We start from the raw sequence: 27,102 nt of genomic DNA on the forward strand, positions 1-27,102 counted from the left end.
TCTCTGGCATTTCTATACACTAATGATGAAAAATCTGAAAGTGAAATCAAGAAAACACTCCCATTTACCATTGCAACAAAAAGAATAAAATATCTAGGAATAAACCTACCTAAGGAGACAAAAGACCTGTATGCAGAAAATTATAAGACACTGATGAAAGAAATTAAAGATGATACAAATAGATGGAGAGATATGCCATGTTCTTGGGTTGGAAGAATCAACATTGTGAAAATGACTCTACTACCCAAAGCAATCTACAGATTCAATGCAATCCCTATCAAACTACCACTGGCACTTTTCACAGAACTAGAACAAAAAATTTCACAATTTGTATGGAAACACAGTTTTCCTCATTCTAATCACTCTTCCCCACACCAACACACATGTATATAGGCTTTTTCATCTCCCGAGGTCTTTTTTTTTTTTTTTTTTTTGCCATAGGGATCTGGGGAGCTGTATTTTCTTCTTGATGATGCTTTGTTCAGAAGTTGGAAGTGCAAAGAGAAAGTTCTGTGGTTTTTTGGCAAAGACAGTGGGTCCCCCTCGTCAGCATTTTTATAGCTCTTACTGTTGCATTTTCTAAAACCTGGGGAACTGCAGCTTGTTTCCTAAGTGCTGGTGCCTGAGCTGTGAAGCAGGTCTTGAGGTTCCTTTTTAGCGCCTCTTCTCCCCACCCCCATAGTACAGAATTGCACGTCCTGAAATCACCCCCGCGGGCTGAGTTGTGTGATTAGCTTGCCTCGGAAACACCTGGGTTTACCATCTGGGTCTCCCTCTTCCAGGTTCTCAGCGAGTACTGAAGGTAGGGATGTTTTTCATCAATAGTGAACCTTTGCTGACCTCAGCTGATGAAACGTTGGTAGGCTGGAGCGCTGAGCATCGTCTTAGGGGAAAGGATTTGTCCTATCTTTGATGAGTCCAAGGGCTACGTCTTTTTGTCATGTGGAACTATCTTGCCTAGAGCAATAGTGTGGATGTCTCTTCAGACAGTGCAGAGGGCTCTCTAGGTAAAGTACTAAGAGCCTGCCTGTGTCCGTAGCTGGAATGTTCTGAGCTTCTCCAGCCATAACCAGTTCCTTTGGATGTCTCCAAACACAGCCAGTTCTGTATGTCTTAGTGGACTGTGCCAACTTTTTTTTTTCTTTTTTTCAAAGGAGTCACACTGTTAAATATTTAAGTCCATCCTTTATGTACAGATGGCATAATGGCCAAGAGACCCACTGTTGGGTCAGCTGTTGCTTTTCTTTGTCCTTTTCTGTTAAAGGACAATTTGAACATCTACTGTGCCCAGGGCATCTTACTACTTGTTTTACATGTGTTTTTCATTGCATTGCTTTTGTTCCAAACAACCAGATGTTGCGTATGGTAATTTACATGAAAATGCCCATAACACAGCACATACTTGCTGTTCAGCAAGTGTTAGTTTTCTTCCTCTTTGGTCTCATTTTGCTCAACCGTAAAATGGGAGAGCTAGTTGGGCTCTGCCAGAGGTCGGCAAACGGTGGCCTGTAGGCTGGCCACCTGGTTTTGTTATTTAAAATAGCAACTCTATTAAGATAGAATTCACGTGCCATAAAATTTATCCCTTTAAATGTATGATTCAGTGGTTTTTAGTGTATTTACAGAGTTGTGTAACCATCACCACTGTCTAATGACAGAATATTTTCATCACCCAAGAACAAATCCTTGTACCCACTGGGAGTCATATGAAAGTAAATGTTTAATTTTGTAAATGAGGGCAGGGACAGGGCCTGATGCCTCCACGTGCAGGAAGGACTTGTCTAGTAAGTGACTCATCTGATCTCTCACACATGGTGAGAGCCACCACTGTCAACTTTTCAGTGAGAGAACTGGCACCCCCTGGGTCACCCACAGGTGCAGAGGAGGGCAAGATGAGGGTGGATGGAGCTCCAACACTGTACCCATTGTGTTCCGTGGTGACTTGCCTACCCTAACCACTGCTCCAATGGCCTATGGCCACTGAGCATCTTCTCCCAGATTGGCTGGCATCATTTGCTTTGGAGCAAGTTGCAGGGTCTGGGTGCTCCCAGCTGAGCATCGGACCTCTGCGTAGCCTCTGGTGAGTCTGTCCCTACAGTCTATTGTGGAAATGAAAGGAGCAAGCTCTGGATGGTATCTGCAGCTGCTCTTCTGCAGAGGGTTGTACTTGGGAGGGAGGGAGGGAAGGATGGAGGCCTGCTTCTCTGGCCTTCCTGCTGCTTATGGAAAAGGGGAGACTCAGTGAAGGAGGTTTCAATCACCCTCTCTGCTGTTCTTTTCTTTTTCAGATAATAACACCACCACCTGTATAGCACTTACTATGTGCAAAGGTGTTTTATAAGTGGCTGACACACATTAACTTATTCAATCCTCACTATGACCTATGAGTAGACACTATTATATTCTTATTTTATAGCTAAGGAATCTGAGCCACGGAGAAGTTGAGTAGCTTGCCCGGGGTCATGCAGCTTGCAAGTGGCAGAGTCAGGATTCAAACCCAAGCAGCCTGGCACCAGGGTTCTTGGTCCTAACCACTACTCTATACTGCCTCTTAAAGGAGATTGCCATAAAGGAGATTGCCAACTTTCATAATGATATTGCCAAACTGGAGCATATCCAGGAGGATAACTAAGGTGAGAAGGTTAGGAAATTATGTCACATGAGGAATATTCAAAGGAGCCAGAGGTTGGTTTCAAGATAAGAAGAACCAAAGGGTGAATGGGAAAGAGGTGACCACAGGGCTGCATGAGAGTTGTTTCAAACTTTGTCTGTGGATGACAATAGCTTTTTCTTGAACAGTCCCACAGAGCCAACCCAGGATCACTGAGTAAAATATTTGATGACTCAGATTCTGACTCAAACTACGGAACTATTTTCAAGAGGAGGAAACCATAGATGGACTGTTTTACTCAAACAGAACTTAACTTTCCGTCCCAGGAAGAGGGCAGGCAGGACTGAATGGGCATCCAGCAGGGCTGCTGTGGGGCGAGGGGGTTAAACTGATGACCTCTGGGAATAACCTCCACACTTTTTAGAGTTTATGTTATGAGACTAATGTTCAACCCGGTGGTTAGGCACATAGTAGGCCCACAGCAAACACTTATTCGGGAACCTTTTCAGGCAGAGCCATGAATACACACATTCAGGGATATTGCCACTCCGCTATGGATGCATATGACATGCTAGGAGGTGACCCTGCAGGTCAGTCTACTAAACTCTTCTCAAAAATGAACAGGATCAGAATTTTTTTTTTTCCCTATCAAAGTAGGGAAAAGTAAAAGGAACATGGAAGGGAGGTATGAAGGCAGAAAATTTTAACTAAAAGTGAAGTCAGATATGGGAAACAAGAAAGAGCCCCCACTCCTGTAGGCCACTTTTGTCCCACCACTGGCCAGATTGTCACAGTTCTGATGTGAACAAGGCTCCTACACAAGAGGGACTTTTTAATTGGATATATTTTTAAACATCTTTATTGGAGTATAATTGCTTTACAATGGCGTGTTAGTTTCTGCTGTATAACAAAGTGAATCAGCTATACATATACACATATCCCCATATCTCCTCCCTCTTGCGTCTCCCTCCCACCCTCCCTATCCCACCCCTCTAGGTGGTCACAAAGCACCGAGCTGATCTCCCTGTGCTATGCGGCTGCTTCCCACTAGCTATCTATTTTACGTTTGGTAGTGTATATATGTCCATGCCACTCTCTCACTTTGTCACAGCTTATCCTTCCCCCTCCCTGTGTCCTCAAGTCCATTGTCTAGTAGGTCTGTGTCTTTATTCCTGTCTTACCCCTAGGTTCTTCATGACATTTTTTTCCCTTAGATTCCATATATATGTATTAGCATATGGTATTTGTTTTTCTCCTTCTGACTTACTTCACTCTGTATGACAGACTCTAGGTCTATCCACCTCACTACAAATAACTCCATTTCATTTCTTTTTATGGCCGAGTAATATTCCATTGTATATATGTGTCACATGTTCTTTATCCATTCATCTGTTGATGGACACTTAGGTTGTTTCCATGTCCTGGCTATTGTAGATAGAGCTGCAATGAACATTTTGGTACATGACTCTTTTTGAATTATGGTTTTCTCAGTGTATGTGCCCAGTAGTGGGATTGCTGGGTCATATGGTAGTTCTATTTGTAGTTTTCTAAGGAAGCTCCATACTGTTTTCCATAGTGGCTGTATCAATTTACATTCCCACCAGCAGTGCAAGAGTGTTCCGTTTTCTCCACACTCTCTCCAGCATTTATTATTTGTAGATTTTTTTTGATGGTGGCCATTCTGACTGGTGTGAAATGATATCTCATTGTAGGTTTGTTTGCATTTCTCTAATGATTAATGATGTTGAGCATTCTTTCATGTGTTTGTTGGCAATCTGTATATCTTCTTTGGAGAAATGTCTGTTTAGGTCTTCTGCCCATTTTTGGATTGGGTTGTTTGTTTTTTTGATATTGAGCTGCCTGAACTGCTTGTAAATTTTGGAGATTTATCCTTTGTCAGTTGCTTCGTTTGCAAATATTTTCTCCCATTCTGAGGGTTGTCCTTTCGTCTTGTTTATGGTTTCCTTTGCTGTGCAAAAGCTTTTAAGTGACATTAGGTCCCATTTGTTTATTTTTATTTCCATTTCTCTAGGAGGTGGGTCAAAAAGGATCTTGCTGTGATTTATGTTATAGAGTGTTCTTCCTATGTTTTCCTCTAAGAGTTTTATGGTGTCTGACCTTACATTTAGGTCTTTAATCCATTTTGAGTTTATTTTTGTGTATGGTGTTAGGGAGTGTTCTAACTTCATTCTTTTACATGTAGCTGTCCAGCTTTCCTAGCACCACTTATTGAAGAGGCTGTCTTTTCTCCATTGTATATTCTTGCCCCCTTTATCAAAGGTAAGGTGACCATATGTGCGTGGGTTTATATCTGGGCTTTCTATCCTCTTCCATTTATCTATCTTTCTGTTTTTGTGCTAGTACTATACTGTCTTGATTACTGTAGCTTTGTAATACAATCTGAAGTCAGGGAGCATGATTCCTCCAGCTCCGTTTTTCTTTCTCACGATTGCTTTGGCTATTCGGGTTTTTTTGTGTTTCCATACAAATTGTGAAATTTTTTGTTCCAGTTCTGTGAAAAATGCCATTGGTAGTTTGATAGGGATTGCATTGAATCTGTAGTTTGCTTTGGGTAGTATAGTCGTTTTCACAATGTTCATTCTTTCAACCCAAGAACATGGTATATCTCTCCATCTGTTTGTATCATCTTTAATTTCTTTCATCAGTGTCTTTTAATTTTCTGCATACAGGTCTTTTGTCTTCTTAGGTAGGTTTATTCCTAGGTATTTTATTCCCTTTGTTGCAGTGGTAAATGGGAGTGTTTCCTTAATTCCACTTTCATATTTTTCATCATTAGTGTATAGGAATGCAAGAGATTTCTGTGCATTAATTTTGTATCCTGCTACTACTTTACCAAATTCATTCATTAGCTCTAGTAGTTTTCTGGTGGCATCTTTAGGATTCTTTATGTATAGTATCATGTCATCTGCAAACAGTGACAGTTTACCTCTTCTTCTGGTTTGGATTCATTTTATTTCTTTTTCATCTGTAATTGCTGTAGCTAAAACTTCCAAAACTATGTTGAATAATAGTGGTGAGAGTGGGCAACCTTGTCTTGTTCCTGATCTTAGTGGAAATGGTTTCAGTTTTTCACCATTGAGAATGATGTTGGCTGTGGGTTTGTCATATATGGCCTTTATTATGTTGAGGTAAGTTCCCTTTATGCCCACTTCTGGAGGGTTTTTATCATAAATGGGTGTTGAATTTTGTCAAAACCTTTTTCTGCATCTATTGAGATGATCATATGGTTTTTATCATTCAATTTGTTAATATGGTGTATCACACTGATTGATTTGCATATATTGCAGAATCCCTGCATTCCTGGAATAAACCCCACTTGATCATGGTGTATGATCCTTTTAATGTGCTGTTGGATTCTGTTTGCTAGTATTTTCTTGAGGATTTTGCATAGATGTTCATCAGTGATAATGGCCTGTAGTTTTCTTTTTTTCTGACATCTTTGTCTTCTTTTGGTATCAGGGTGATGGTGGCCTCATAGAATGAATTTGGGAGTGTTAACCCCTCTGCTGTATTTTGGAAGAGTTTGACAAGGATAGGTGTTAGCTCTTCTCTAAATGTTTGATAGAAGTCGCTTGTGAAGCCATCTGGTCCTGGGCTTTTGTTTGTTGGAAGATTTTTAATCATAGTTTCAATTTCAGTGCTTGTGATTGGTCTGTTTATATTTTCTATTTCTTCCTGGTTCAGTCTCAGAAGGTTGTGCTTTTTTAAGAATTTGTCCATCTCCTCCAGGTTGTCCATTTTATTGGCATATAGTTGCTTATAGTATAATCTCTCATGACCCTTTGTATTTCTGCAGTGTCAGTTGTTACTTCTCCTTTTTCATTTCTAATTCTATTGATTTGAGCCTTCTCCCTTTTTTTCTTCATGAGCCTGGCTAATGGTCTATCAGTTTTGTTTATCTTCTCAAAGAACCAACTTTTAGTTTTATTGACCTTTGCTATCATTTCCTGCATTTCTTTTCCATTTATTTGTTTTGTTTTTTTTTGTGTGGTACGTGGGCCTCTCACTGCCGTGGCCCCTCCCATTGTCGAGCACAGGCTCCGGACGCACAGGCTCAGCAGCCATGGCCCACTGGCCCAGCCGCTCCGCGGCACGTGGAATCCCCCCAGACTGGGGCACGAACCCACTTCCCCCACATCGTCAGGCGGACTCTCAACCACTGCGCCACCAGGGAAGCCCTCCATTTATTTCTGATCTGATCTTTATGGTGTCTTTCCTTCTGCTACCTTTGGGTTTTTTTTGTTCTTCTTTCTCTAATTGCTTTAGGTGTAAGGTTAGGTTGTTTATTTGAGATGTTTCTTGTTTCATAAGGAAGGGTTGTATTGCTATAAACTTACCTCTTAGAGCTACTTGTGTTGCATCCCATAGGTTTTGGGTCATCGTCTTTTCATTGTCATTTGTTTCTAGGTATTTTTTGATTTCCTCTTTGATTTCTTCAGTGATCTCTTGGTTATTTAGTAGTGTATTGTTTAGTTTCCATGTGTTTGTATTTTTTTACAGATTTTTTCCTGTAACTGATATCTAGTCTCATAGCGATATCTAGTCTCATAGCATTGTGGTCAGAAAAGATACTTGATACGATTTCAATTTTCTTAAATTTACCAAGGCTTGATTTGTGACCCAGGATATGATCTATCCTGGAGAATGTTCCATGAATGAGCACTTGAGAATGTTCCTGGAGAACGTTCCAAGAATGAGCACTTGAGAAGAAAGTGTATTCTGTTGTTTTTGGATGGAATGTCCTACAAATATCAATTAAGTCTATCTCGTTTAATGTATCATTTAAAGCTTGTGTTTCCTTATTTATTTTCATTTTGGATGATCTGTCCATTGGTGAAAGTGTGGTGTTAAAGTCCCCTACTATGATTGTGTTACTGTCGATTTCCCCTTTTATGGCTGTTAGTATTTGCCTTATGTATTGAGGTGCTCCTATGTTGGGTGCATCAATATTTACAATTGTTATATCTTCTTCTTGGATTGATCCCTTGATCACTATGTAGTGTTCTTCTTTATCTCTTGTAATAGTCTTTGTTTTAAAATCTATTTTGTCTGATACAAGAATTTCTACTCCAGCATTATTTTGATTTCCATTTGCATGGAATATCTTTTTCCATCCCCTCACTTTCAGTTTGTATGTGTCCCGAGGTGTGAGGTGGGTCTCTTGTAGACAGCATACATACGGGTCTTGTTTTTGTATCCATTCAGCCAGTCTATGTCTTTTGGTTGGAGCATTTAATCCATTTACATTCAAGGTAGTTATCGATATGTATGTTCCTATTACCATTTTGTTAATTGTTTTGGGATTGTTATTGTAGGTGTTTTCCTTTTCTTGTGTTTCCTGCCTAGAGAAGTTCCTTTAGCATTTGTTGTAAAGCTGGTTTGGTGGTGCTGAATTCTCTTAGCTTTCGCTTGTCTGTAAAGGTTTTAACTTCTCTGTCGAATCTGAATGAGGTTCTTGCTGGGTAGAGTAATCTTGGTTGTAGGTTTTTCCCTTTCATCACTTTAAATATGTCCTGCCACTGCCTTCTGGCTCGTAGAGTTTCTGCTGAAAGATCAGCTGTTAACCTTATGGGGATTCCCTTGTGTGTTATTTGTTGTTTTTCCCTTGCTGCTTTTAATATGTTTTCTTTGTATTTAATTTTTGATAGTTTGATTAAAATGTGTCTTGGTTTGTTTCTCCTTGGATTTATCCTGTATGGGACTCTCTGCACTTCCTAGACTTGATTGACTATTTCCTTTCCCATATTAGGGAAGTTTTCAAGTATAATCGCTTCAAATATTTTCTCAGTCCCTTTCTCTTTCTCTTCTTCTTCTGCTACCCCTATAATTCAAATATTGGTGTGTTTAATGCTGTCCTAGAGGTCTCTGAGACGGTCCTCAATTCTTTTCATTCTTTTTTGTTGTTGTTTTTTGCCATTTAATATAATGTGTTTTATTTAATATAATGTGTTTTATTTATTTTATTTTATAATAAAAAGTTTGGTTTTTCTTTTTAAACCACCATAAGCAAAGTTAAAAGAGAAACTGGGAAAAACAATTTACATCTCGTATTATGAACAGAAAACTAACATCCACCAAATGTAACAATTAGCTCCTAGAAACTGCTAAAATTATCAAGAAGCCAGTAGGAAAATGGATTGCCACAGAGTTCCTGGCCCTTCAACAAATTAAAAGACTCACTCTTGGAAAGATAATGGCAGGTTTTATAAACCTGAATGGTCTCTTGAAAGATTTCCCTTGAAAATCTAGGTCCTATCCTTTTTACTTTCTGGCTTAAAACCTGCCAAGTGCTGCCCATCTACTCAGGTGTGTGTGTGTGTTTTATCGATGAGTTATCATTCTGTCCTGATCTGTTAGCGGTGTATGGTTTTTTCCTCCATCAAAATCACTTGTAAGGATACAGTGAAACTGAAGCGCCTACCTCTTGTCCTTCCCTGCCACTAGCTGTGCAATATTTCATCCTTTAATGAAAAACCGCAGCTGATTTATGCATCAGGTTGTTACAGTTGTTCAGTGATATGAGCTAACCTAACAGGTTTGTGCCTGCCTGACATGAATACATCCTGAGACAACACAACTCTAGAAGTGGTTTCATAGTAGTGACTTTCAACATTACTCACTTTGCCTCTTCAAACTTCCCCACCTAACAAAGTTGGAAACATGCAGACCAGAGAAGTATTAAGGAGGGAGGAACAGCTTGGGTGGGGGGCAATCTGTGAAGGAAGAAGGCCTGAGATAATGCAGCCACATCAAAGAACAGCTGTGCTCACTGCCTTGCTTCTGTGGTGGCAGGTCAGGGAGCCCCGGGCTCCACTGCTTGAGTTTCTCCTGCAGCCCCTGGAGCTGGCTTCGACCCCAGTCGATGCGGATCTGAAGGCTGGCCATGTCTGCAGCCAGCTGCAGACCCTCCCGGAAGCTGGCTTGAGCTTGCTGTAGACTGTGAGGAGCCAGGATTCTAAACCAGTTCAGAGGGTCCTGGGGAGCTGGGGAGCGGTCTGGCTCTGGGGCCCTCGTGAGGCCCTTGCGCCTGTGCAGAACTGCCTTGTGGGGTCCCACGTCCTCTGGAGTCTGGGTGCCGGCTCTCACATTCAGAACCTCTGGAGTCCGTCCTGGGCCTCGCTGGTGCAGACGTGGAGCTGGGGCTCCATGTGGGAGGCATACTGCAGAGGCCCTACCGACTTGGCACCCATGGCGCAGCGAGCTTTGGAGAGTGAGAGCCAGCCCTCCACCCGGGCATTCAGCGCCGCCCGCTTTGCCTCCAGTTCCTCCAGGTCCCTGAGCAGCTGCAGGAGAAGCGAGTCCAGCTCGGCTCGCAGATACCGTGCCACCATGGGCTCCGCACACGTTCCTCTTTTCATTCTTTTTTCTTTATTCTGCTCTGTGGTAGTTATTTCCACTATTTTATCTTCCAGGTCACTTATCTGTTCTTCTGTCTCAGTTATTCTGCTATTAATTCCTTCTAGAGAATTTTTAATTTCATTTATTGTGTTGTTCATCATTTTTTGTTTCCTCTTTAGTTCTTCTAGGTCCTTATTAAACGTTTCTTGTTTTTTCTCCATTCTATTTCCGAGATTTTGGATTATCTTGACTATCATTACTCTGAATTCTTTTTCAGGTAAACTGCCTATTTCCCCCTCATTTGTTTGGTCTGATGGGTTTTACCTTGCTCCTTCATCTGCTGTGTGTTTCTGTCTTTGTATTTTGCTTAACTTACTGTGTTTGGGGTCTCCTTTTCACAGACTGCAGGTTCGTTGTTCCCGTTGTTTTTGGTGTCTGCCCCCAGTGGGTAAGATTGGTTCAGTGGATTATGTAGGCTTCCTGGTGGAGGGGACTGCTGCCTGTGTTCTGGTGGATGAGGCTGGATTTTGTCTTTCTGGTGGGCAGGACCGAGTCCAGTGGTGTGTTTTGGGGTGTCTGTGACCTTACTATGATTTTAGGCAGCCTCTCTGCTAATGGGTGGGGTTGTGTTCCTGTCTTGCTAGTTGTTTGGCATAGGGTGTCCAGCACTATAGCCTGCTGGTTGTTGAGTCAAGCTGGGTCTTAGCGTTGAGATGGAGATCTCTGAGAAAGCTTTTGCCATTTGATATTATGTGGAGCTGGAAGGTCTCTGGTGGACCAATGTCCTGGTCTCGGCTCTCCCACCTCAGAGGCTCAGAGGCCTGACACCCAGCTGGAGCACCAGGACCCTGTCAGCCACACGGCTCAGAAGAAAAGGGAGAAAAAGAAAAAGAAAGAAAGAAAGAAAAAATAAATACATAAATAAAATAAAGTTATTAAAATAAAAAAATTATTATTAAAAATTAAAAAGTAATACAAAAAAAAAGAAAAAACAAAAAAGAAAGAAGAAAGCAATCAAACCAAAAAACCAATCCACCAATAATAACAAGCGCTAAAAACTATACTGAAAAAAAAGGAAGCTGCCGCTTCTTGGTGGCTGCAGCAGCAGCCTTAGCGTTTCATGCCTGTCTCTGGGGTCTTTGCTGATAGCCGCAGCTCGCACTCGTCTCTGGAGCTTTTTAGGCGATGCTCTGAATCCCCTCTCCTCGCTCACCGCAAAACAAGGGTCTCTTGCCTCTTAGGCAGTTCCAGACTTTTTCCTGGACGCCCTCCCAGCTAGCTGTGGTGCACTAGCCCCCTTCAGGCTGTGTTCACACAGCCAACCCCAGTCCTCTCCCTGGGATCCGACCAAAGCCCGAGCCTCAGCTCCCAGCCCCGACCTGTCCCGGCGGGTGAGCAGACAAGCCTCTCGGGCTGGTAAGTGCTGGTCGGCACCGATCCTCTGTGCGGGAATCTCTCCGCTTTGCCCTCGGCACCCCTGTTGTTGTGCTCTCCTCCTCGGCTCCGAGGCTCCCCGCCTCCGCCACCCGCAGTCTCCACCCGCGAAGGGGCTTCCTAGTGTGTGGAAACCTTTCCTCCTTCACAGCTCCCTCCCAGAGGTGCAGGTCCCGTCCCTATTCTTCTGTCTCTGTTTATTCTTTTTTCTTTTGCCCTACCCAGGTACGTGGGGAGTTTCTTGCCTTTTGGGAAGTCTGAGGTCTTCTGCCAGCGTTCAGTAGGTGTTCTGTAGAAGGTGTTCTACGTGTAGATGTATTTCTGATGTATTTGTGGGGAGGAAGGTGATCTTCACATCTTACTCCTCCGCCATCTTGAGGGTACCCCCATTGGATATTTTTAAAAAGTAAAAACGTATTTGATATCTTTCCCCTGAAATGGAAATAGAAGTGAATGAACAAGAGGTGTCATATTTGCTGTTTACAAAACCTGGGCCATTTTAGGCACCAAATCGGAGGGCAGAAGTCAAGAAAGTAAAGTTTTTTGTGTCCCTGAAGCCCTAACACTAAGATTTTTAAAAATACCTTTATGTGTGTGGTGGAGGGGATGGTGTTCACACTTTTTGGAAAATACAAAAAATGTTTTTCATCATGTATTTGGAAAAATGGTCCTAACACTGACAATTAGGTACCAGTTCTTAAATTTCCACCTTACTCTTAACCAGCGAAAGTTCAACTTAGGGCACAGTTGTAAAATCACAGAACTTTTGGGTCACAGGGGACCTCAGATGTATCTGGTTCATCTCCTTCCTCTCCCTGACCCACCACATCCAGGGACAATCTCTCACCAAGCAGTCATCTATCTTCTGCTTGATTGCCACCAAAGACAGGAAACTTATTACCACCAATGAAAACATAATGCATTTTGGGACAATTTAGTTGGAAATTCCTTCCCTACATTGACTTGAAAGTTGTAATTTCCAACAGATGACCCCCATTCTAGCTAAGGAACTTACAGATTCCATAGAAATCACACTTTCCACAGAAAGACCTGAAGACAGGCACCATTATGTCCTTGTGAAATCCTGTCTTATAGCCAACAAATATTTCTTTTCACCCTGGCAAAGATCTTTAGTTCTATTGCTCATTCCCATATCACAGGGTTTTATGTCTCTCTTTCCTCCTGGCCTCTTTCCTCTTAATTCAGTTTGCTAAGGTGCCCCTTATAGAGTGTCCTTCTTCAAACTGGACACAGTATTTCAGATGTGGTCATAAACAGCTTGGGGAAGAATGGGATTATCTCTTGTTCTAAACACACTACTGCTTGACTAATATCACGTTGGCAACCACATTACACCATCGACTCATAAAAAACATAGTCAACAAGGACTCCCACATTTAGGAGGATTTGAAATTGAGGGATTATCTTCCTTCCTTGCATCTTCTCCATTAAAATCTGGAGGACGAGGCAAATACTCTAAAAGGAAAATCCCTCATTCCCCAGCAGACAGTCCTCCCTAGACTTGGCATAGAGCAGGAGACAGTGTCTACAGCCAGTAAGAATAGCAGTGCTTTTAAGTTACAACCTACATCCTCTCTGTAAAACGGAAGGGGAAAGGGATGAAATCTGCTTGTGCTGAGTACATACTCTACACATGACACTATTTTAGATGCTTTATATATCTTGCCTCATTTTGTCTTCTCAGTAACCTTCAAGGTAGGCACCATTAGCCTTATTTCATAAATAGGCTCAGAGAGGTTAAGTGACTTTGCCAAAGTTACACAGAGATGGTATTTAAACCCAGCTAATTTTGACTCCAAAGCCATGTTTTTTTTCTTCTGCACCCTGTTGCTTCTCAGCCAGACCTGACTAAAGATGAGGGGGAAGTTTGTGGGATAACCTCTTCTAAACAGAGGGAGAAACAGCTCATGCTAGCCAGACCAAAAGGATTACACCATCCCTCCTGTCTCCCCTGCTCGTCTCACTGCAATCAAACTTTCTTCCATGTGTGAAATCACCCAGAAGATTTAATGCCACGAATCACTAGACCCATGAATTAAAAACCACATGTCATCAGAACAACGGGAACAGAAAAACTTCGGAGAGAAGTATTGTCCCAAGGCCCCTTGCTCCCAAATTCCCACCTAGAAAAGTATTTGTTTCTTGAGTAGTTCATGATAAATGCCAGAAAGGATAGAGTGACGAAGTGTCTTTTAAAACACTGGTTCTTGGAGTGTGGTCCCCGAACCAGCAGCAGCATCACTTGGGGACTTCTTAGAAATGCATGTCACCCAGATGACCCCAGAACTAATGAATCCAGAAATTCTGTGGATGGGGCCCAGGAATCTGTTTTCATAAGCCCTCCAGGTAAATATTACTGTGAATGCAATGAACAATGTTCTCCTGCAGCTTCTGATGGAGAGACAGGTTCTAGGGGGATGAGTGGCAACCTCAGATGGCCCAGGGACTCAGTCATCCAGCCAGGGTACATGGCACCCATAGAAAAACAATTTCTTAGAGGTCCTATAGAGTATGCAGACAAAAGGAAAATGTGCCTGCTAAAAATACTGCCCTGAAACAAAGTTATTGGGTGGATCTACTGCAAGATGCTTAACTATCACTGTGCATTAGCTTAATCCAAAAAACCTACTAACCGATTTGGAGCAACTGGAATATTATAAAGAAAAAAAAAAAAAAAGGTCTCATACTCCCACTGCCAAGGAGAGTTAGAGAAATAGCCACATGCCTTCTGCTTTTAGTTTAACTTTTTCCCACTAGGAGATGTTCCGGTACATGATAGTAGTCATTTCATTACAAGTTTGGTAGTTGCTAGAAGAATGCTGAATCAAGCCTGTCCCTTTGCATATGGTTCACATTTTTCTATTTTACAAAAGAAGTGCAAAGAAAAGGGGTGGGAATGGGGTGATGTAGCCACAGGGTAGAGGTGCCTTGGAGGGGATCTCAGTTGTCAATGAAGGTCTAAGGCAATTCAGGATGGATTTCTTAATAGATAGGGCATGAGAAAGCATTACAGAAAAGGAGGTGGGGATTTGCCAGAGGAAAATTGTTTCAAAAAAGAGTAAACTAAATGAAAGCCTGATACCTGGATAGTGAGAAAGTATGACTGGGAAAAGCAGAGAAGTATAGCAAGGCCCTGCACTTCATTATACTGCTTTTTGTTTTCTTTTTCTTTCTTTTTTTTTTTTTTTTGAAAAAAATCATGTTTCAGAAAACACTAGTACTACCATGGAATGCTCCCTGTGTTACCAAACCAAACTTGGGTCCATTTGCCCTCACCCATGTGCAGCAAAGCCAATCCACTGACACCAGGTTATGGTGAAGGAAAGTAGAGCATTTATTGCAGGGTGCCAAGCAAAGAGAATGGGCAGCTCACGCTCAAAAGACCTGAACTCCCTGACAGCTTTCAAGGAAGGGTTTTTAAAGGGAACATTTGGGGTGAGGCTTGCAGCTCATGGACTTTCTTCTCATTGGTTGGTGGTGAGGTAACAGGGTGATGTTTCAGGATCTTAATCAGCAGCCTTCTGGTTCCAACCAGTCTGGGGTCCACATGCTTCTATTCAGCTTGTAGTCACCATCCTCCACCTGGGTGGAGGGGTCTTAGTTTCTGCAGAACAACTCAAAGACTTGTGTCAGATTGTTATGTATATCCCTTGAGGAGGAACTAGGACTCTGTTTTACTATTATTGAAGTACTGTTTAAGCTATCATTACTTTTCTTGCCTGACTGCTTTTCCCTTATTTCTGTACTCTCTCACTTCCCTAATTAGTAACTGCTTGAGTCTGCTCTTTGGAACTCAGGGAAGGCCTAGGAGACTAAAGCCTTTAGTTTAGTGTAGTTTTCTACAAATAAGAAATGGGGCTTTGGTACCTGGAAGGGCCCCGCAGGGTCCTGCTTGGTTTCCCCCTTTTCTTTGATACTCCTCAATCCTGAGGGGAACAAGGGTGGGACAAGAAAGGGAATAACGCTTTAGATAGAGAGGTTAAAAATAATAAACTCAGTGTTAGGGGGATTTGGTTTCACCCACACAAAGTTAAGGGAGGGTCCCACAGTTCATTGAGTTATGGATTGCTGCAAATGATATCTTCCTCTCAGAGCTGAATCATGAACTGATTTAAGGCTCTGAGAAGTTCTGCAGTCAAGAAATCTTTTAATTTTATTTGACCCAATATTCCAAAGTTATTTCGGTAGAGAACCCTTTCATCTCCAATAATTCCTAGTCACACCCAACAGGACACCAATTGTATTCATCACTGTATCAGAGTGACAGACGTAAAGGTGGAGGAAGAGCAGCTTCACATTCCAGGAGAAGGGAAGGAAGTGGGCACACGCAAGGGAGACCGTTCTCCTAGGGGAGCTGGTAGGAAAACCAGCAAAAGTCCAACAACAAAGAAGCTACTTTAGGATGCAAGGTCCGACCCCTGTCTGAGAAGCCCCCCAAGAACAGCCAGAAGAAAGCAGGCTGGCCGGGGGGCACAGCAGAGACCCCCATGCTATTGTCCAAACTACTCCAGATATGGCCTCTCACTCAAACTGGAGCAAAAGACTCTTGATTTGAATATTTATCTTACCTCCTCTCCCTCTCCCCCAAGAGAGTTCCATCTGCCAGAGAATTACAGGGCACAAAGACAGTTCCCTCAGACACCAGCACTGGGACCCAGGCCTTTCTTCATCTCCCTTCCAGGTCTGGGGGGTACTTCTGTCTGCCAGGACTAGGTCCTGGCCATGATGCTACCTCTCTTGTCTCTGGGTCTCAGTTTCCTCATTTGTAAAGCGTTTGGGTGAGACTGGTGATCCCTAAGGCTTTTTCCAGCTCTGTCAGTTCTGAAATTTTATGAGAGCTTGGAGATCGGTATCTGAATTCCTGTGCTGTTACGAACTAGCTGTAACATTTGAACAAGTAACCTCTGCTCCCTGTACCTCTCCTAGGAAAGATTTGCACACTGGGTGACCTTGAGACCCAAAAGAGATAATGTGTCTGTCGTGGTGGTGATTGAAAAGTCATTGTAAATGTAGAAGGTGTTGTTTTCCATTTGGGGCGTGGCACCTGAGTGATCCTTGTCTCTCTACATGGTCCATTGTCTCCCTTTTTCCTCCAAAGCCCCATTGGCTTTGCCCTGTGAGCTGGTGTTTGCTCTGTCCTCCTCTGCTCACCAGTCACTCAACTGCACTCACTGGGAGTGCTGGCCTCCCACGTTCTCCCAGGTGTCTACACGCTGACCTAATGTAACAGGCTTAAAATAATTTCAGATTTGCCTTAATTTGGACAGAAAGGTTGACCTGAAGCACACCGCTGGGCTGTTTTTGCAAAGGGCTTCTTGCCCAAAATATTTAAGTATATGAGTCAGAGATGAAATTTACCTACCTAAGAACACACTGTTTTTAAAGCACCTTTAGGAGTACCAGATATATATGCACAGCGTAGTTAGAGTATAACCAGAGAGTAACCTCACTTAGGTTGATGTAAAAACACTTTTTGTCTCTTAAGGAAGACCCATCAATTTACCTTTTAGCCTTCCCAGAATATTCCAGAGTGGGGTAGGAACAAATGCCGTGGTTTGTATCTGTACCTTTGTGGCTAGAACAACCCTGAGATTTGAAAGCTGCACTAGATGCTAGACACCAGAAATAGTCAGTTGACTTGTCAGTTCCTCTTGGTCCATAGATTAAGTCTGAGAGTTGATTAATTTGAGGCTGGTGTGTGGGCTGTGGGGCAGAGATAGAGCAAAGGGGATTACTTACTAATTTAAAAGAATAAATACATTTGCAAGGGAGAAGGTGAAACTAGGTAGGATTTACCTCTTGATCATGTATATATAAACCATCGATTCTATAGAATTTACATCCTGATTGCTTTTCTGCAAGAAACCTGACTTCTCTCATCTGACAGTAACAGAACTATTTCTATATGAAAACAAGCTTCCCCTTCCTTTACTCAAACTTGTTCACACTTTTTGCTGATTTCAGATCACCCCTTCCCTTGGGGCTGGTCAGAATAGAATGTTCTTTAGTTTCTACCAGAGAATCTAGCTGTGCTTTTTTTGAGTGTACAGAGAGTTGGCTGAAAAATAACATAATTATAATAAAAATAAATAGCTAAGTTTAACTGGGCACTTACCATGTGAACTGAGTGCTTTATTTACATTATGTAGTTTAATCCTCCCAGCAACTGAGTGAGGTAGGTATTATTATCTCTCCCTTTTTAAATAGTCATGGACAGGCTGAAGCTTGGTTTGACCGCGAACCTTTCCAAAGCTGCAGAGGGCTGGAAAGTTCAGTGGTTCAGTTAAAATGAAGTGGCAGAGCTGGTCAGTTAAGGAAGGTAGGCTGCAGTCTGACTCCGTGACCATTGCTTTCTGTCTCCTTGTAACTTCTTTTTCTTCAAGAAGACATCTTGGAAACTCCCCAAGACAACTTACAAACAACCTCTCAATTGAGAACCATGGGTGCATTCACTCAGCGCTCCTTCAGCAAAGGAAAGTGACCTTGCTGGGCACTCCCGGCACTTCCTGCAGGCAGAGACCCTGCCTGCATCCTCTGGGTCTTCTTTTGTTCACTGTTGTTCCTTCTCCTGCAGCACACCTGGGGCAGGTGTGCCCATAACGGTGGATTCCAAGCCTCAGAGGAACATGGCAACAATTCCTCATTCAATTCCAGTTATAAAATGCTAAAGGACTTGGAAGCAGCTTTCAGCCTGAGGATTTTGTCATCTGGAGTCTGTTCCTTGGAGCCTGGCCTGAGGAAAACGCCGAGGGCCCTGGGGAGAAAGGGCCCGTGTTTGGGCCTGTGGGCCTGGCTGGGGGCTGGGAGGCAGTGGCCCCGAGCCCATACGGATGCAGTGGGCGCTGTCAGTGAGCATGTGGCCCTTGGGACCTTCTGAGCTGCGAGGTCAGATTAAATCCGTCAAAACAAAGATTTGGTCTCAGTCTCTTCCTCAGGCATGTGCTTCCGTCCCCAGCAGCCTTGGCTGGGACTCTGCAGGCCCAGGAGGAGGGGCGCCCCGTGCAGCCTCGGAGCTGGACTTGGGTGGGGTACCTTCCTCACGGAAAGGGAGGCTGGCCTTGGCCGTGGGAGCCAAGGGGCCCAGGGGTGAGTCGGCGTGGCCACCTGGCCCCAGAGCCAGGCTTCCCCAGAGGTGATTATTGGCCAAGGAGGAAGAAGCAGCAAGCCAGGCCCCATTAAAATGCTGCCACTGGCAAGGAGTCATCCCTCGGAGGCATCCCCTGTGGGCTGGACAGAATCTGAAGGGGCGAACTCCAAGTTTCCAGCAGTACTTCCCACCTGAACCTCTGGGGGTTCCCAGGGGAGCTCTGGCCCGCTAGGAGGCCGGCTTGCCGGGTGTTTCTGACACAGCCGAGAGCAATCATTGCCACAGCCATCCTGCATCCGGCCACCGGCCCGTGCCAGGTACTGGACTCACACTGTTTTCATTGCCAGAGCCCTTGAGGTTTGGCGCTGTTATCCCCATGTTATAGATGGGGCTCAGAGAGCTAAGTAACATGCCAGTTCGTAACTGGCTGGATCAGGATTCAAACCCAGGTCTGTCTGGGTTTCTTTCCATTCCACCCTTAGGCTTCCTCAGAAGGTAGCACTAACCTGCCTTAGGACATTGATCTTGGGTGAGAATCTGGGGTAGGAACCATGGCCACGGGGTTATGGATTGTCTCCACGAGAGGAAGCAGGAGTGAAACATGGTCCTGGGGTAAAGGCATTGACTACAGTTTACCTGCATGGACAGCAGACGTAAATAAAAATGCTCATTTTTTACTGGTAGGAGCAAGATGCCCTACATCTTGTTCTTATCCTGATTTCTATGGGTAGGTCTCAATGAAGCAACTAGTTTTGGGGAAAGCTGCGATGTTTGGTACCCACACGAGAGCAGAAGCCTTTTCTGTAGCTTTTCTGTCTTGCTGATAACTTCTGGATTTTACCCAGGCTGTCAAATCTCTCCTTTACCCCTGTACCCCTTGTATCCCTCACCACTTGGTTTGTATGCTGTTATTGTCTATTCTCAATTCTAACGTGTCCTTGATCCCAAGAGGCACCTTTTCCGCACAATTTAATGCCTGTACAATTGGCACACATCTTGTAATTGAGGTCTACATTTAATGTGGCAGGGCTGTTTAAATTGTTGTTATATTTTTAGAATGGATGGAGACCAAGAATTTAGGAAATATGGTAATTCATGCATTTATTCAACTCATCAAATGCCCACAATAAACGTCAGGCATTGTGCTAGATGCTTGGAATATAGAAATAGCCAATATTCAGTCCCTTGCCTTAGGGAAGTCACAGTCTAATGGGGGAGATAGACTAGACAGATCAGCAGTTAAGCTCATTGTAATAAGGGCTCTGAATTTGGGGAACCAGGGTGTGTGGAGGGTCGGAGGAAGGAGGGAGAGGAGGTGGGGAGGCTGGGGGCACCTTAAGGAGAAGGTGTATCATGAATGGGGTGGGAAGACAGAGGGTTTGGGAGTGTGCTGGGATGGGTTGGGGAATGGTATTCTGGGCAGATTGACCAGTTGGAGCAAACAAAAGTTCAGAATCATGAGACACTAGGATGTGTTTGTGAGCCTCAAAGGCTCATTCCAGCTTGTGGCTGGAATGGTGGGTGTGGAGACCTGGGAGTAGAATGAGGCTGTGGGGATAGGCAGGGGGCAGATCATGGGGGCCCTCAAGCTCGTGCAAATCGGCATCATCTCCATCCTGAGTACAATGGCCAGTCGTCGAGGGGTTTTACGCAGGGGGATGATGCCCTGATTTGTGTAGAAAGTGGGTGGGAAAAGGATGGTGGGGCGGGGTGGAGGACGTGGACAGAATGACAGCTATTTAGGAGAAAGGAGAGTTACTCCGAATGAAGCCAAAAGCCTCATTCTTATTTACTATTCCCAGGCAGCGTGGACCTGATCCCGGAGACTTGAGGAAGATCACACAGTGGTGCCGCAGGGCATCTAGAGCTAGAATCTGCAGGCCCAAGTGGCCTTGTTTTTACCTTAACCCCATCACATGTGCCCTTTTCTCAAGAAAGCCATGTGATCAATAGGCAGGCTGACTATAGGAACGGATGCTGGGAAAAGCTAGAAAAAGAAGAAAAGCTTTTCCCTTGTCTCTGCTTCTTAAAGAAGGGTCATATCAACCTACAGTGGTGACATTCCAACTTGTACTTGCCAAATTAGTTCACCAGTCAATTTTTTACAAATGGATGGAATACACAGCGGACGGATCCGAGTACGGTATAAGAGATTAAGCATTAAATGTCGTAAGGAAACAGTAAATTGCTATGGTTGCTCCCGGGGGTCACACAGAAAGTGTAATCAACGTTGTCTGGCCAGACTTCAAAGGACACTCGGGGGAGGGATGCTGGGTGAGAGGTAGAAGGAGTTCTCCGCTATGCTGGGGATGCTTTGAAGGAGGTGGGAGGTGATTGTGGAATACTGTGACCCAAGACTTACGGTTCTTTTCCCCTTCCCACTTCCCCGAACAGGTGCAGTGCCATACTTACACAGGGTACTGCTGGTGTGTCACCCCAGATGGGAAGCCCATCAGTGGCTCTTCTGTGCAGAATAAAACTCCTGTATGTTCAGGTACCGTAGGGAAGGGCGGGAAGAAAGAAAAGGGTGGGAGACAGACCCCTTGGCTGGTCTCCTGAATCTTGTGGGTACACTTTTGAAAGATTGGTGGTGGTTATGAGCCCTCTTCCAGGTCAGGGAGGAGTCTACCCAAACATGCTTGCTCTGTTGTCAGCTGGGTGATAGGGCCAGTGTATGTCTGTGTGTATGTATTTATTTTGAGTTTAAGTTTCTGGTTCAATGCTCTTTTCTCAAGCATCGGCCATAACCTCTAGAGAGCATGGCATATAAGTTTGTACCTTGTGTGCTCTTGGTTGGTAGTGGCCCTGGGTGCACACTTTATTGAGATAAATTTCAAGACTGCGTTGGAGTTCAACATCAAAGGCTGTGACAACCAATTAGCGATGTCTTTCACGGGTGCAGGAGAGGAGAGTGGTGGCCTACGTTGTGCCATATGTTTGCAACCCCTGAACAATGTAATGTACGGTGATGGAAAACATTCATAACCGCGGCCCTCAAATCTGGCTGTCATCAGCAGTGCCTAGGGAATTTAAAAAGAACCCAGGTGTGGAGGCTCCTCCTTCCGTGTTCGGATCCAGTGGTCATGGAGACTTGGAGTCCACATGTTTAGGAAGCTTCTCAGGTGGTTCTCATGATGAGATAAGTTAGGAAACCACTGCTTTATAACAACCCTCTGGGTGAGTCCATAGGAAAAATTAAGCCCTTTTTATTTCCAACTTTATAGGCATGGAGAAATTTTGTTCTTAGGTCAGTTTTGTGGGATTGTGCATTACGGATTTAGGCAAGCTTCACACTTCCCACTTCCATTCAGATGGGAAGGGACTTCAAGACACTCCTTTAATTCACTATGCAGCTCAGCCCACGTTAACAAAAAAAAGCCTATCCCATCCACCAGCTGCTTCCTATTTCTCTGTAATCTGTGTATATGAGATTTTATTTATTTACTTATTTTTAATTTTTAAGTGCAAGCAAAGTATAAAACATTATTCTAAAAACCTCTGGGAAATTCCAAAGACAGTCCTGCTGTCCTAACGTTTTCCTTTTTTCCCCAAATTTATTCATTTTTCAACCAGCCCTGCTATATAAGGGGAAAAGTGAGTGGAAAGGGCAGTAAGTATCTACATTAGGAAACCAAAATGTGCAGGCCAAAAAGGAAAGTTTACTTTATTTGTGGTTTACATGGAAACTGGAAACCTTAATTGGGCTTGGTGTGGGGAGGGGGAGGAATGAGGCCTCCTTGCAAATGACCTGGAAAGTTTCATTTAAGGCAAACAAATGTGCTAGAAACAAGTCATGCAGGGAAATATAATTGAATTCACACAAAGCTAGTATACGGAGAAGGGGTTGGATACGGATTGCGATGTGTTTCTCCTCTTTTGTCGCGGGGACTTCCACAGATGCCCTGGTGTGCCTCGGCTGGCTGTGCCCTGCATGTGCGGGGTTGGGTGTCATGGGAAAGGCAGGTGCAACAGGGTCAGGACCGTCGGATGGCGGCACAGGGCATCCAAGCACGTGCAGGGCGAAGCGTTTGGCCAACCCCCCAGACTGCCCCCTCCTTGAGGAACACGCTGCATCTAGAAAATTGTTTCCATGCCTCAGACTATTTTGGCCCATTCATTACAATTGGGCCAACAATTTTCTACTTAATGCAGATGGAAAATCGCCGATTTCCTGCCCTAACCAGCAAGGGATGTCAGTCATTGCATTTGCAGTGAGAGGGGTTTTCTTTGCAGTTGGCCCCCCTGGCTGGATAGGGCTCAGAACATGGAGTTGGTGGGAAGTGGAGGTGAGGGGCAGTCCGTGGAATGTTCAACAAAGGAGTTATGTAGTTGTGGAATTTTGTAAAAATCTGGTCAAGACTATTGCCAGGGAGCCTGGAAATCATTGTTCATCTCAACAGTGCTGTGATATCAGTGACATTGATGTTAAACAAACCCCAGTCGCATGTATGTATGTACTCACTTTGTATATAATGTTCCTAGATGTGTATACAATATATATATATACATAACCACATGCTCATAACATCAGGCTTTACCAACTCTTTGAAAGAAACCAACCGCGACGCATTCTGAATGTCTGTGTTTTTGTTTCCCCTCTCACCCAAGGTTCAGTCACCGATAAGCCCGTGAGCCAGGGTAACTCAGGAAGGAAAGGTGAGTGGAGTTTCACGCTTTATCTGAATGTTTGCTTCTAAAGCCAGTCCAAGCAGGCATTCTTAGACAAGATGGAAGGAGCCTGGGGTGAAAGCTAAAAGTGCCCTGCAGAAAATTCCCATTCTTATTCTGTGTTTCCTCCCAGAAGCCCAGAGGTAAGTAAGGCTTGTACGGTGGTGGGGACCAAGCTCCCAGAATTTCTGAGAGAGGTGAGCAAGTGCAGTGCACAGAGCTGGCAGGGACCCTGAGACTCTTGGTTCCTGGGAAGTTCAGTCAATAAGCTACCAGTGTAGCCAGCATTAAACAGAAAAGCACAATGAAGGCAGGGATGCCCAAGTCTGCCCTGACTCTTTTATTTTGGAAACCCATCTGAACATTTTCTCCTCCTTGATTTCCCTTGATAATTGTCCCAGCACATCCAGATTCTTTTCACTAAGACTAGATGCTTCATGGGCAGGTGACTTATGCAGCTGTTATCTTGAAATTCTTAATTATTTTCCTTTGAACTTGGGTTTTGTAAGTATAGTCCAGTGGGACAAAGAAGCGTGTGTGTGAGCAGAAGAGACACGTGTACTATACCTACCTGCTGCAGCCTCATTGGCAGAGGGCTCCTGTGATGCAGGCTACAGGGCTTCCATGGTACGCTTAGAATTTTCACTTTTCATTACCTAGAACAACGCTAAATAACAAATTAAGAAACATCGTGACAAGTCAGGAGAGAGACTATGGAAGAGAGGATAAGCCTTGATATTTTAGTGTCTTTTGTGGCACCTTTTCCCCTGCTTTTCGAACAAAAGGCTTTGCATTTTCACTTGGCACTGGGCCCTACAAATTGTGCAGCTGGCCCGACCAGGGCATTTGTCTGAGCGCTGTTTAGCAGACCAGCCGACATGAGGAATAGGTCCTTGGGATGTGCTGACCATACCTTCCAGTGTGCTGACACTAGGCTTCACTGCTTCTTACTTCTAGGACAGCATACACACTGGTAGTTGCATGGAAAACAGGTATCGGTTTTATTGTACATGCAAGCACTTCAGAAGCCCCATTTTGTGTCCTCGGGTAAAACTCAGACCGGAGGTCTCGACTGAGTTGGAGCCCTCCCACCTGAATCTGGGCCTTGGGAACTTCAGGCTCATAAGAACCCATGTGGAGAGTTGGGCACGCAAGGATCAGTGTGGGGTGTACAGGCTTATCCTCCACCGTGGTCACAGGGAGACCAAGGCAAAGCCTTGGACCTTGCCCCAAGTGCTTATTCCTTGGGGACCAGAACAGGAGGCAGAGTCCCACTGCCTGAATGCAGGAGCCGAGAGTCTGGAGAACATGCTGTCGCTGCATGCTGTCCCTCCAAGAAGACGTGGAAGTGGAGCTTGGTGATTCCACCACCCAATAGAAACCATGGACCAAGCGACCCGATGGGCTGCTCCCCTTCCAGCGAGCAGGAACGAGTAAGTGGGTGAAAGAAGGGAGCAAGCACCTTTCCAGGTCCTTCCAAGCACAGGGGGAGACAGCTTCAAGTGTTGGTAGTTCCCTCCTAGGAGGGAAAGGAGGAGAGAGGATGAACGTTTCTTTCTGCAAAGATCTGAAATCATCAACACTGTGAGTGGCGTGTCTGCCTGTAATTTATTGGGGTTGGAAAAGGGAGCTGCCTTCAGTTTTGCTTGTTGCACCTGAAGTCTTCAGGAGCATAGCCTTTATTCCTGGGCATGAGGTCCTGGTGGTAGGGGAAAAAAAGAGCAATCGTGCAAAACGGACCACCCAGACTTTCCCCACCAAAGGGAACTGAGTACACGATGCTGAATGAAGCACCTGCAGCAAGAAAGGCCAACCAGAGGATTCTGGATCTTCAACTGCACAGAGAAGTACTTCCCCGCTTGTCCTTTCAAGTTTGTTGTGGCTTTGTACCCTGTGGATAAGAGTAAGAACCAGACCTGTGGTCATGGCGGGCTCTTGCTGATCCAGTTGGAAGAAGGCGGGGGAATCCAATTCCTCCAAGGATGATGCAGGGAACAGGGGGGTAGAGTCTGAAGCCTCGTGTCAGGGGGATAAGTTTCCAGCAGTTTCTAGCTCTTTGCTCCCTTACCCCGGTGGGTTCCTCCCTCCTAGATGGTTGTGTGGAGGCTTCCTTTTTGGTGCAAAGGGCTGGCAGAGGGGTGGGGGAGATGCTAGGGCTGACTCGCCCCTGGACACTTGACTTCCGCCCAGTGGCCTCTCTTTCCTCCTACTTCAGAGGGTCCACAGAGGTGTTGAATCTCTTCTGTTTGTCTGCCACGGGCAGTGCAGTGAAAAGCAGGTTTGGGCCACCTGTAGGAAGGGCCACCTGAAGCCACACCTGTCCAGGAAGCTGGGGTTTGAATGGGAACAGGGTGCGAGAGGGCATTTATAATATCCTGTGTCAGCCCCGCCGAGGTCCCTTTTTCAGCTGCCGCTTAAGAATGGAATGTGCTCCGGAGGGCAGCAGGTGGGAGGACACAAAGGGCCGTTGTCTGAGCTCATGCCCACATGTGGGGTCTCCTAGAAGGCATCTCCCTGGAGCCGGAGCTTGCAGCCCAAGACCTGCCCAGAAGGATGCTAGGCCCAGAGGACGGCCAGAAAGGGGGCGAGGCCGGGGGTCTGGGTGTGTGTGTTGGGGGGTTGGTGGGGGGGGGGTAGGAACGGACCCAGCTCCTTCTTTCCCCACCCTCTTGCCTTTTTGAACATGCTCCACGGATGGGGCTTGGAGGGATCAGTTCTCTCCACCGGGGAGGAATGAAAAGGCGTATTGTGCGATGGAGGGTCTGGTTGCCAGCCAGGAATCAGTCCTCCAAAGGAGAGGAGGAGAAAAAGGAGAAAGGCAGAGCGGGTGGAGGCTGGGGGAAGAGGCCCAGGGAGATAGCGGGAGGCAGGGGAGAGGGAGAGAGGCCAGGCGGTAGCAGGTCACAGCCGTCTGGCTCGCAAGGAGGTCTGGGTCGCTCCTGATCCTGGGTCCACAGGTGTGGGCCCGAGGGGAGAAGTGGGGGACGGAGGGAGGGAGGTCCGGTTATCTTACCCAGATGCATGTGCTCCGGGAGGGGAGGAGGGTCAGAGCTTCAGACTATTTACTTAATCCCTTGGAATGTCCTTGCCTCGCTCTGTTCTTTGGGCCCCTTGTGTTTCACAGACTCCTTTATGGGCACATGTGTGGTAATTAACACATGCAGGGTAGGTCCCGGGCCATGTGTTTGAGTTTCAAATATCCATTGATCTGGGGCACTCCCATCCTGCTGCCCCTCCCTTCTCCGTCGATCCTCGCCCTTGGAGAGAGATGGAAGGAGTATGTGTGTGTTTTGGGGGGTGGAGGGCACACGTGCATCCACATGTGTTTTATTGACGCTACAGAGGAATATCAGAAGAGAGGAAAGGACCCCCAGCAGCCCCTTGAGCTCTGACGATCTGCTGCTAAAACAGTCGAAAGCTGCAGAAGTTGAGAGACAGAAAGGAATTTTGGGTTTCCACTGAAACAGGAAAGTGGATGGGAAGCAAAATATGTTTAGAGATGGTGGTTTTACCCTGAGAAGCTTTTCCTGGCCCCCCAAGGCTTGTGGATTTTCCTGAGGTGCCTCTTTTAGTAGGGGTCTTGATGCTAACAAATGTGGGTGAGTTGGGGGGTTTCCAGGATAACCAAACACAAAGTCAGGGACTGGTCCTGGGCTTCATTACTTATGAGATGTGGAAGGGAAGTTCTCAGCCTCCAGTGGGGTGTTGGTGGGGCAGGTGAAGAATGATTAAATGGGAGAATAGCGGGAGAGCACTTGGGCAATGATTTCTGGCAGTTCTCTGGGAACTTTTTCTCCCGAGCGCCCAGGACCTTACAGATCCCAGGGTGATGCTTCGATAGGGGGCAAATGAAAATTTAGGGTTATTGGGAGTTTTCTGCAATTTTCTCTTTTCCTGCTTCTCTTTTCCTCACTCCTGGGAG

At 45.0% G+C, this 27,102-nt stretch overlaps 1 protein-coding gene and 1 pseudogene across 4 annotated transcripts in view; one reads left to right on the forward strand and one right to left on the reverse strand.

Moving 5' to 3' along the window:
• The window catches only part of SMOC1 (SPARC related modular calcium binding 1), a 150,809-nt gene that overhangs the window by 74,382 nt on the left and 49,325 nt on the right, over nt 1-27,102 (forward strand). For all 4 annotated transcript variants that reach the window (XM_029237733.1, XM_029237734.1, XM_029237731.1 and 1 more), the window contains exons 4-5: nt 20,907-21,006; nt 23,121-23,168. In XM_029237733.1, coding sequence (XP_029093566.1) covers nt 20,907-21,006; nt 23,121-23,168 — 148 coding nt within the window. The remainder of the gene's footprint in view (nt 1-20,906; nt 21,007-23,120; nt 23,169-27,102) is intronic.
• LOC114904177 lies at nt 9,191-10,038 on the reverse strand (annotated as a pseudogene).

This window comes from Monodon monoceros, unplaced genomic scaffold (genome assembly GCF_005190385.1).
Source record: "Monodon monoceros isolate NGI ecotype Baffin Bay Population unplaced genomic scaffold, NGI_Narwhal_1 Super_Scaffold_21, whole genome shotgun sequence".
NCBI lineage: Eukaryota > Metazoa > Chordata > Mammalia > Artiodactyla > Monodontidae > Monodon > Monodon monoceros.